Below are 11,850 nucleotides of genomic sequence, written 5' to 3'. Positions count from 1 at the left end.
AAATAAATAAAGTGGATTATTCAATAAAACTTGTAAAAGTATAAAGTGACAAGAATCTTCACCCTTGGAGTGTATATATCCTGTACTTGAAAGGGGATTGAAAATTTTCATATTGAAAACATAATCCACCTCTAAAATGGGAGAATATGAAGCTCAATAAAGGTTTGACAAAAATCTCAAAATGAATTTCTTGTCTAAACGCATCACTAAAAATTTTATGCTATAGATAAAAAGATAGAGTATTTATTTTGACAAAAATATCAAAATCACTTTAAATGAATTTTATGTCTAAGTTGGCAACAAATCTTTTATGTTATAAAAAGAAATCTTTATGCCATTCGGCATAACTTAACAAAAAAATTGCTCATGCTAATTAGCACAACTTGCTCATAAAACAAACTCCTTCTAAAATTTGATTTCTAAGTACTAGTTGGGACCAACAAAATTATATAACAAAATTCTTTTCAATTATTTTAGGTGATATAAGATTAACTCAAGAGGTTCTTTAACAACAAAAAAAATATGATGAATTAAATTAAATAGCTGTCCATCTAACTACTTAAAGCTAAAACAAGCCGGTATGTGTAGCATATACGTATAATTCATGTACTATATATTATGTATAATCATATATTATTAGTGTATAATTTATACCTACCGACTAAAAAAATAAATAATAAATTTGATTGTCTATTTGTATAATGATCCCAAAAATTATAGTAATCCAATATTTAACAGATGTTTATTGGGCCCGTGCTATCTGTTACTAGAATGTATATACACATTATTACTACTTATTAGAAGGGAATAAGCAAACAGCAGGTCAATGCTTGTGATATCAAGGGTAATTTAGTCATTTCAGTTGAAATGGAACAATATGATTGGTCAAAAAGAAATTCTACTTTAGCTGTTGTATATAGGAGTAATTTTGAATGTGTTACAAAATTACCCTTTCCCTTGTGCGTCATTACACATATTTCCATACAGCATTGTTGCCTTACATAGTACTCGCTCACGTGGATACTCCCTCACGTGGACAGCACGTCCTGGTCCCACCCAAACCTTCTCATCTTTGCCTTACGCATGTAAAACCGACTGAACCGTGAATTTTGATTTTTCGGTTTCGGTTTAATCGATTATTAGGTCGGTGTACGGTTTTTAAATTATTAAATTTTGGTTTTCGGTGCAGTTTACGATTTTGGTGTTTCGATTTTCGGTTAAACCGAAAAACCGAAATTTTGGGTATTAATTGAGAAAAATAGGTTTGAACATATGGGTTCTTTTAAGAGTCCAAAACTTATTACCCATCTGAAGGCTGAAGCCCAAAAGTCCAATACCCATTTAAAGCCCACCCAATATACCCAAACCTAAGACTTAGTCACTTTGTGACTTACTCTTACTGACTTACGTTCCCACCTTAGAATTAGAAATCAAAAATTAGATTTAGGGTTCCTCTAGTCCTCTCACCTCTGTGACATAGAGCACTTGAGAAATTCCAAAGCAAAAGGCCATGTACGTTCATTTTAATCTATTAACCACCGTTACAGCCGCCGCCACAACCGTTTTCTTGATTTGTACTATCAAATTACAGTGGTTCCGCCCTGACAATCACTTGCCGCCGTCATTCGCCGTCGAGGATGACCGTTGCGACGGAGGCAGATGTTGTGCGGTGTGCCTCAACGACGTGATTGGTGGCGATGGTTGCCGGAAACTGCCAAAATGCGGCCATATTTTTCACGTTGAGTGTGTGGACGCTTGGCTACTGTGCGCAATTGGACATGCCCGCTTTGCAGAAAGCAAGTTACTGATCAGCTTCCTAAGGAGCAAGGAGAAAACACAATTTTGAACCGTTAATAACCGAAAAATTAAACCGAAAATAACTGAATCGAACTTTGAAAAAACCGCACCGAACTGTAAATACTTTTGTTTGATTTGGTTATTAATATTACAAAACCGAAACCGATAAACCGAACCGTACTTTCATAATAACCGACCGACACCCGCCCCTAATTGCAACCTTTTATATACTACTCCATTATATATTTGGGTCCCACATGAGTATCTCAAGTTACACCCTCATATCCTTTTATCTACTCCTTTAAGAGTTTGATATACTTATTAAAGAAAAATAATTCAATTTCGTTAATAATAATAAGAGATAATTAACTAAATTACTCTTATCTCCTATTTGTAAGGATATAATTAACGCCTTCTTAATTTTTTAAAGTGACAATATCTTGAACCAACTTTTTTTAAATTGAAATACCAGATAAAAATAATTGGAGAAACAGGACTATATTCGTGTTCTTTGTAGTGACAATATTACATGTGCAAGAGGTAGTACTTCTTTACTAGGTCAAAAATTATATTCGTTCTTTGCTGTAGGATAGAAAATTATTGCCGCACATTATTGAATTTCTAACAGGACATTAGTATAGTGGTTAATGTTGAGATGCTAAGACTAATAATCTTATCGAACTATGGATTTGTGTACAATGAAAATGAAATGCGACTCCTACCAAAAGCTTTCACCAATTTAGCATTGATTTTTATGGGTAATACATAGTAGCAGTGGTGGCAAAATGAATGAAAAAATAATTCATTCATATTATTCATTAAAAATGAGTTGGATAATAACTTTTTTCTTAAAATTGGTTAAATATGAATAAGATTTATATTATCCACTTAAAATATGGATAATTAATAGATAACCAATGTGTTTAACTTTTATATTAATTTGCAAAGATTCAAATTGGGGTTATTCAAGTTTAGAAAACTAAATTTTTTTCTAAGATTGATCATATTCAAGAAGCCATAAATAATATGGATATCCATATTATCCACCAGTTAACTTATTTTCTATTCCTATTGGGTCAGATATTTTATTTATTTTTGTATTACCCCTTTTTCGTCCCGTCCATATCTGAAATGACCCGCACGTTTAAATATCACTCCTAAATAGTAGTATCCAATAAGGTGAGGTCCAAAAATCATATAACCAAGTTTTCACATAGAAAAAGATTTTCTTAGCTCAACATTGGAATCTACATGGAGCAGAATCGGAAAGACAAGATTGAAAAGGGAAGTGAAATTTCACAGTTACTAGGTTACGGAAAAGCATAAATACAACACACAGATAAGCAAACAGCATTGGTTTTGTTTAACGATATAATATATAGAGTAACAAAATATTTTATGTAAATAATATCTTATTAATGATTTTAAGTGATTTTGAAATAACTATTGATCGTGTTAAGATAAACTCTAACATAAGAGTATCTTCTAATAATGAAACTAAAACTGCCCTCCAACATTTATCAGAGAACCAAAAATATACATATAGATGCGGATTATTCACATATTTAATTTTTATTTACAAAAAAAAAGAAAAAAAGAATAATCGACTGCTATAAGCAGCTCCTAAAGACATAAGTCTCTTACCATATATAATCATAACATGACGAATTTAAATACAAAAGTGAGTGACATTTAACAACAATATTAGATAGTTATTGGGCCCGGGCATACTCTCACTAGTATACATATATACATAAAGCTAATTGATAATTGTATTGGAAATTTGGAATCCCTTGCATAGAATAGTAGTCCGTTACTAGTACATATTTTGACTCTTTAGAAACTCATTTAAAAGAGATACTAAGATTTACTGAATGAGAAATGATCAATTAATTGGAATTCAAAACTTTCTTATGGAACGAATGTATGAATATAATAAGCATTGGGATTCTTAATATTCTTATATAAATTAAGAATCACAATAGGTGTATCAGTAATGCTCAGAAAGGAAGTATATTGTCAAGCCCGTTTTTCTTCTTCAAAAATTGCTCAGTAAGAAAGAAACTAACACTTTCCACAACTTAATTATCAGACTTGAATATACCAAACTGTCTTCTAGTTTTACAAGCTACACTTTACATCGCAAGTAGCTAATCAGTCATTGATTGTACCACATGTTTCGAAGCTAATAATGTAGAGTACTTTTCAAAGCAGTATGGCCTAATCGACAAGTGCGAATATTTGGAAGGTCTTCTCTGTCGACCACAAAATAGTGAAAAAAGTTTTTTTTTTTCCGTTGATAAAATCGGTTGTTTGGAGAACTCTCCACAACATAAAAATATAAAACAGTTACATTCTTAGAGTTGCTTTCTTAAACTCTTCGAAAACAGAAATGAAGAGGACTAAAATAGAGTTCAACTTTGAGAAATATGATATATATACATGTGGTTATGCTATAAAAATGCATATAGCCTTCTGCAATTTACGGCTATATGTTTTCGATTAGATTTTTTCGCCTTATGTTTTTAAGTTTACATTATTCTGAAAAATCAGATCATTAACGCCTTGAGTCTATTTGTTACATGCCTTTATTATTGGATTTATTACGCATATGCACATAAAGAAACCGTTCTTTGTTGGCATGTTTTTCCAACAAATGTTTTTTTTAAAATATAGTTTCTGCTCGAATAACTATATCTATAGAAAGAAAAATCAAGAATATCTAGAAAACTATAAACCTTTAAGGGGTGACAAAAAGAGTAAATAATCTAACTGTTAGATTATAATTGTAATATTCTTATACGGTAAAATGATACGTTTCATAAATCCAACTAAGTCTTTTACAATTGTGTGACGGGTGGATAATTTACAAATTTTTTATATTGGTGGGAACGCCCCCCTAATTAGTTTTCATGCTACACGAATATTGGTGGAAAACTATTGACACTCTTAGGACCCGTTCATCCATAATTGTTTACGAAACTGATCTTCAAAATATTTTTCATTTAACTAAATTTTTGAAGACCCGTTTTAATTTTAAAAAGTAAATTTTTACTTCTTTTTCAAGTAATCAATGTTTTTCTTCCGGTAAACTAAAATATTTTTTTCAAGTGCAATGCATGTCCAAATACAATTCAATTTCAAATATATTTTTTCGTTTTACTTCAAAAACTATTTTTACTTCGAGTCTATGAAATTCAAAAATAGCTAGATTTACAAGTATTAATTGAAAAATACTCACAATTTCAAAAATAATTGTACTTTAGTCACTATTAATGTAAAGATATATTTGAACAAAAACACTGTTCAAAATACGAAAAATATTCCAGCATAATATGTTGTAATACGAATTTTTAACATGTGAACTTCCAGCATAACATGCTCGAATTTCATAATGTGCTTGAGTTCTAGCATAATATGCTGGAAGCTCATGCACATGTGCTCCAATCTCCAGTATATTATGTTGGAACTTTCCGTGTGCTGGAGTTCCAGCATAATATGCTGGAAGTTCATACACACGTGCTCCAATCTCCAGTATATTATGCTGGAACTTTTCGTGTTGCAGCAAAACAATGGCTATTTTTCAATGACTTTGCAAACGCTGGCTATTTTTCAATTTTTAGTTCGAAAACTGGCTAGCCCGTGCTATTTTAACAACCGAAATTCAAAAATAGCCAGATTTACAAGATATAATTGATAAATAGAACACAGTTTCAAAAGTAATCAAAATTTAGCCATTTTTAACGTAAAGATAAATCTGAACAAAAACACTGTCCAAAATACGAAAAATATTCCAGCATAATATGCTGGAGTTCGAATTTTTTACATGTGAACTTCCAGCATAACATGCTGGAATTTCATAATGTGCTAGAGTTCCAGCATAATATGCTGGAAGCTCATACACAAGTGCTCTAATCTCCAATATATTATGCTGGAACTTTTCGTGTGCTGGAGTTCCAGCATAATATGCTGGAAGCTCATACACATGTGCTCCAATCTCCAGTATATTATGCAGTAATTTTCTGTGTTGCAGCAAAATAGTGGCTATTTTTCAATGACTTTACAAATGCTGGCTATTTTTCAATTACCAGTCCGAAAACTAGCTAGACCGTGCTATTTTAACAACCGAAATTCAAAAATAGCCAGATTTACAAGTGGTAATTGATAAATAGTCACAATTTTAAAAGTAATCAAAATTTAGCCAATTTTTATGTAAAGATAAATCTGAACAAAAACACTTTTCAAAATACGGAAAATATTCCAACATAATATGCTGGAGTTCGAATGTTTTATATGTGAACTTCCAGCATAACACGCTGGAATTTCATAATGTGCTGGAGTTCCAACATAATATGTTAGAAGTTCATACACATGTGCTCCAATCACCAGTATATTATGCTGGAACTTTTCGTGTACTAGAGTTCCAACATAATATGCTGGAAGCTCATACACAGGTGCTCCAATATCCATTATATTATGCTGGAACTTTTCGTGTGCTGGAGTTCCAGCATAATATGCTGGAAGTTCATACACACATGCTCCAATCTCCAGTATTATGCTGGAACTTTCCGTGTTGCAGCAAAATAATGGATATTTTTCGATGAATTTGCAAACACTGGTTATTTTTCAATTATCAGTCCGAAAATTGGCTAGACCGTGTTATTTTAACAATCGAAATTAAAAAATAGCCAGATTTGAGTGGTAATTGATAAATAGCGACAGTTTCAAAAGTAATCGAAATTTAGCCACTTTAATGTATAGATAAACCTGAACAAAAATACTGTTCAAAATACGAAAAATATTCCAGCATAATATGCTGGAGTTCGAATTTTTTACAAGTGAACTTCTAGCATAACATGCTGGAATTTCATAATGTGCTGGAGTTCTAGCATAATATGCTGGAGGCTCATACACAAGTGCTCCAATTTCCAGTATATTATGCTGAAACTATCCGTGTGCTAGAGTTACAGCATGATATGCTGAAAAATCATACACAAGTGCTCCAATCTCCAGTATATTATGCTGGAACTTTCCGTGTTACAGCAAAATAGAGATTATTTTTCAATGACTTTTCAAACGCTAACTATTTTTTAATTACCAGTCCCAAAACTGGCTAGAGCGTGCTATTTTAACAGCCGAAATTCAAAAGTAGTCAGATTTATAAATGGTAATTGATAAATAGCCACAGTTTTAAAAGTAATCGAAATTTAATCACTTTTCATATAAAGATAAATCTGAACAAAAATACTTTTCAAAATACGGAAAATATTCCAGCATAATATGTTGGAGTTCGAATTTTTTTACATGTGAACTTCCAGCATAACACGCTGGAATATCATAATGTGCTAGAGTTCTAACATAATATGTTGGAAGTTCATACACAAGTGCTCCAATCACCAGTATATTATGCTGGAACTTTTCGTGTGCTAGAGTTTCAGCATAATGTGCGGGAAACTCATACACAAGTGTTCCAATCTCTAGTATATTATACTGGAACTTTCCGTGTGCTGGAGTTCCAGCATAATATGTTGAAAGTTCATACACATGTGCTCCACTCTCTAGTATATTATGCTGGAACTTTCTGTGTTGTAGCAAAATAATGACTATTTTTCAATAATTTTGCAAACGCTGGTTATTTTTCAATTATCAGTCCGAAAACTGGCTAGCCTGTGCTATTTTAACAACCGAAATTCAAAAGTAGCCAGATTTACAAGTGGTAATTGATAAATAGCCACAGTTTTAAAAGTAATCGAAATTTAGCTACTTTTCAGATAAACGTAAATCTGAATAAAAACACTATTCAAAATACGGAAGATATTCATGTATAATACGCTGGAGTTTAAATTTTTACATGTGAACTCCTAGCATAACACGCTGGAATTTTATAATGTGTTGGAGTTCCAACATAATATGTTGGAAGTTTATACACAGGTGCTCCAATCACCGATATATTATGCTAGAACTTTTCGTGTGCTAGAGTTCCAACATAATATGCTGGAAGCTCTTACACAGGTGCTCCAATCTCCAGTATATTATGCTGGAACTTTCCGTATGCTGGAGTTCCAGCATAATATGCTGGAAGTTCATACATAGGTGCTATACTCTCTAGTATATTATGCTGAAATTTTTCATGTTGTGCCAAAATAATGGCTATTTTTCAATGACTTTGCAAACGCTGGCTATTTTTCAATTACCAGTTCGAAAATTGGCTAGCCCGTGCTATTTTAACAACTGAAATTTAAAAATAATCAGATTTACAAGTGGTTATTGATAAATAGTTACAGTTTCAAAAGTAATCAAAATTTAACTATTTTTAATGTAAAGATAAATATAAATAAAAATACTGTTCAAAATACGAAAAATATTATAGCGATTCGTTTATTAGGGAGAGGAATTTGTGGCCAAGAGCTTCTCACAGCCGTTCGTTTATTATCACCAACAAAATTCTTGAAAATCAACTCCCTCCAAACTCCAAAGTTTCCAACTCCAAAAAGTTGGGGAGAAAGAGCTCTTTTTGCCTCCTCTCCCAAAAATGGCGTTCTCCCTCCAGCACCGGCAACTCTTCCATTCGCCCACCAGATTTAGTTCTCAACCAAAATCAATAACTAACCACTCTCTAATCTCTCTCAAAATACCAACAAGACTATCTAATCATCCACTCGCCTTTGCTCAAAACGCCGCCATAAGCCAAATCGACAGTGAGAAAGCTGCCTTATTGCCTCCGCCACTGAGGAAAGAATTAATGCCGAACCATGTTGCGGTGATAATGGATGGGAATAGAAGGTGGGCTAAAATGAAAGGATTGCCTATTGCCTTAGGTTACGAAGCGGGTGTTCGAGCACTTAGGAATCTTGTTCAGCTGTGTTGCGACTGGGGAATTAGTGTTCTTACTGTCTTTGCTTTTTCCTCCGATAATTGGTTCCGTCCTAAAGTAAAGTTCATCTTTAAATGTTGGGTTACTGATATTGGGTATTATTTGTTTTTGCTGTTGTTGATACTTTTTCTGTTGTGTTGCAGATGGAAGTTGATTTTTTGATGGGCTTGTTCGAAAGAGGGCTAAAAAATGAACTTGAAGATTTTGGGAGGTATATTAAACTCTAATGCTGACATAAATTTACGTATTATAACTAATTCATTGTTTGGTTTGTAGCGTTAAAACTCAGCATCACTAGTGTAATCTTGCATAACTGATACGTTCAGTTTAGAAATAAAATTCTAGTTAACTAATCAAACATTTGGATTGATATATTATACTCTAGCTTATTAACACAAGCGTAATTTATGTGAGAATCTATGTTTTATAAGGGGTAGAATGTGGACTATTAATACTAGTAAATTTGCTCGCTCGAAGGCATTATTTACAAAGAGATTTAATATAATGACAACAACTTTAGATTTAATTTCTCTTTTTTTTTATTAGAAAGATAATAAAGCTTATAAACAACATACATTTGGATTAATTCATTCATTAGTTTACAAATTTGGTTTATTTAGAGCATATACTTCTACATAATACTCCTATTACTTGTATACTGCCGAAGTTGCTTATTTAAGTTTTATCTAATTAATAAAGATCCAAAGGAGTATTAGAAAATCAAATAAATAATAACTCATATAAAGAGTATCTAAAGACAAAAGTTCCCTTAAAGTAGATTAGTAGACAGTTCCGGCATAACATCTTTGTTTTTATTTCACCACATAAAAATCCTTACATTATTATTCACCGCACAATGTCGTCGTATTATAACTTTTGTGTAAATAGACCAAGAACCAAAATGACCTTTTAGTACATAAAACATGGTTTATAAGGCTATGGATTTAGTAATTCATGTTGTGTGCTAAGATCATTAATTTGTTGAAGGCGCCAAACACCCAATGTTAAGTGTAATTGCTTTTCTAAGATCATTAATTAGTTGAAATTACTGTGAAGATGAATGCTTAACGTGTTGAGACTGGTTGATTTTAAAACTGACTTCTGTTAGTGTAATTGCTTTGCTAAGATCAGTAATTAGTTGAAATTACTGTCAAGATGAATGCTTAACGTGTTAACACCGGTTTATCACAAACTTTGACTTAATAGGCACTTTATGTTTATAGTTGCAACTTCATCAGTTCGTTGTACAAATTCTGATTTTCACCTGTCCAAATACACATACTTGCATGCCCTTTCTTCTTTCCTTCTTAGAGCTTTAACTTTGAGTTGTTACAGAGTTTCGTTATGTGATTTATTATATTTCTACAGAGCAGGGATTCGGATGTCTATAATTGGAGACTCCAGTAAGCTCCCCAAGTCATTGCAGGACTTAATAGATAAAGCTGTGAAGACTACTAAGGAAAATTCACGACTTCACCTCGTTGTTGCAGTCAACTACAGTGGACAGTATGATGTTGTACAAGCTTTTCAAAACATTGCTCAAAAAGTGAAGGATGGCGTTATCGAACCCAAAGACGTAGATAGTTTCCTTGTAGAGCAGGAGTTACAAACAAGCTGTACTGATTTTCCGTGTCCTGATTTACTTATAAGGACTAGTGGGGAGCAAAGACTTAGCAATTTCTTACTCTGGCAGTTGGCCTACACTGAACTGTTCTTTTCACATTCACATTGGCCTGATTTTGGAGAAACTGAATTTTTGGAGGCTTTATGTTCCTTCCAGCAAAGGCAGAGGCGCTATGGTGCACAGAGTTCCTAGCTTATGCCATGTATTTTAGAGTAACTCTGAGGTTGAACAAACATCATTGAAGATCTCTGAAGGCCAGTTCTTGCAAGAAAGAAGTTTAGGGTATTTAAGAGAAGCCAATACTTTTCAAAAGTACACTTCTTATAGTCATTTGTTTACGGTCGAAATCGAGCTCGCCTACGACATGGTAGGCCAGGTTCGGAACATGACAATAAAGGATTGAGAATCGACCCCAAGTCCCACCGGGCTAGAACCCGGGGTTGGAACGCCTGCCTTCGAAAAAATCGAGGCCGTGATCCCAGAATCGATAGCTCGAAGAAACATTGTGTCACCATCTAAAATTCAACTAGTCGTGATGGCACCTAATCCAACCCGCTAGGTAAGCCAGTTAATCACTAACCAATTCCAATAACAATAAATAAAGTAATTAAGTGAAGAAATTATCTGAATCTTATACATTCCCCAAAAACTGGTAATACAAATCATGAACTTTTAATAATAGAGTTTATAAAGAGGAAATGAAATAAATACATCGTCTTTTTCAAAAGTACATAAACAAAGTTTTACAGATCTAAAGCTACCACGAACAAGAGACAGCTACAATCGGAGCGCAGGTACATCTTCAATCTAGCTCCCATCGAACATAGCAATATCTGCACGCAAGGTGCAGAAATGTAGTATGAGTACAATTGACCACATTTACTAAATAAGTAACAAACATAACCTTAGGTTGAAAGTAGTAACGAGCTAATACAAGGTCGGGTCCAATACCAATATCCCACAACAGTTCATAACAGCATAATACAAGTAATAAAAGATGTATCTCAGAAGTAAAATGCTCAGCTCGTTCATAGTTCCAGAAAATAGTCATGCTTTTCAAAATCTTAGTGAAAACCCAAATCTTTTACCGAAAATGCCAAAAATACGAGTAAGTTTGAAAACTATAATTTTTTTTTCCAAATATCCTTTCCACAATAAATAAGATGTTTCATTCTCTTTCCAGATAGCAAGTGTGAAATACCTCTCTATGCCCATATATCAATGTGTAAAAAGTCATGAATGACGTGATACCGTACAACATGAAGAAAAATGCATCTTATGCCTGTATGTCATGTGTGCATGCCAATGCCATGTATCTCAGAGATGAATCATGTACTCACACTCACAGAGTACTCAATCTCACTGTCTCACACTTTTCACTCATTATGCTCAACCACTCGGTACTGTATATGCCCCATACGGCCCAGGGAAGATCCATCCCGGAATATATACATCACTGACCATCAGTCACTCAGTACCGAGCAAGTCCAATCCGGCCCCATGGAGAAGATCCATCTCCAGGTATATAAATGCTTCAGACAAGATCCATGTCTAG

General features: G+C 33.3%; 1 protein-coding gene across 1 annotated transcript; it reads left to right on the top strand.

Annotated features, from left to right (window-relative positions):
• The first annotated feature begins 8,243 nt into the window (after positions 1-8,243).
• Positions 8,244-10,607, top strand: LOC104107818 (cis-prenyltransferase 4, chloroplastic-like). Its single transcript, XM_009616720.4, has 3 exons — positions 8,244-8,728; positions 8,815-8,882; positions 10,040-10,607. The coding sequence occupies exons 1-3, from the start codon at positions 8,330-8,332 to the stop codon at positions 10,485-10,487; spliced, it is 915 nt and encodes a 304-aa protein (XP_009615015.1). The 5' UTR covers positions 8,244-8,329; the 3' UTR covers positions 10,488-10,607.
• Positions 10,608-11,850: the final 1,243 nt, after the last annotated feature.

The sequence above is a fragment of the Nicotiana tomentosiformis genome, chromosome 2, assembly GCF_000390325.3.
Source record: "Nicotiana tomentosiformis chromosome 2, ASM39032v3, whole genome shotgun sequence".
NCBI lineage: Eukaryota > Viridiplantae > Streptophyta > Magnoliopsida > Solanales > Solanaceae > Nicotiana > Nicotiana tomentosiformis.
This window is presented reverse-complemented; position numbering and strand designations above follow the sequence as displayed.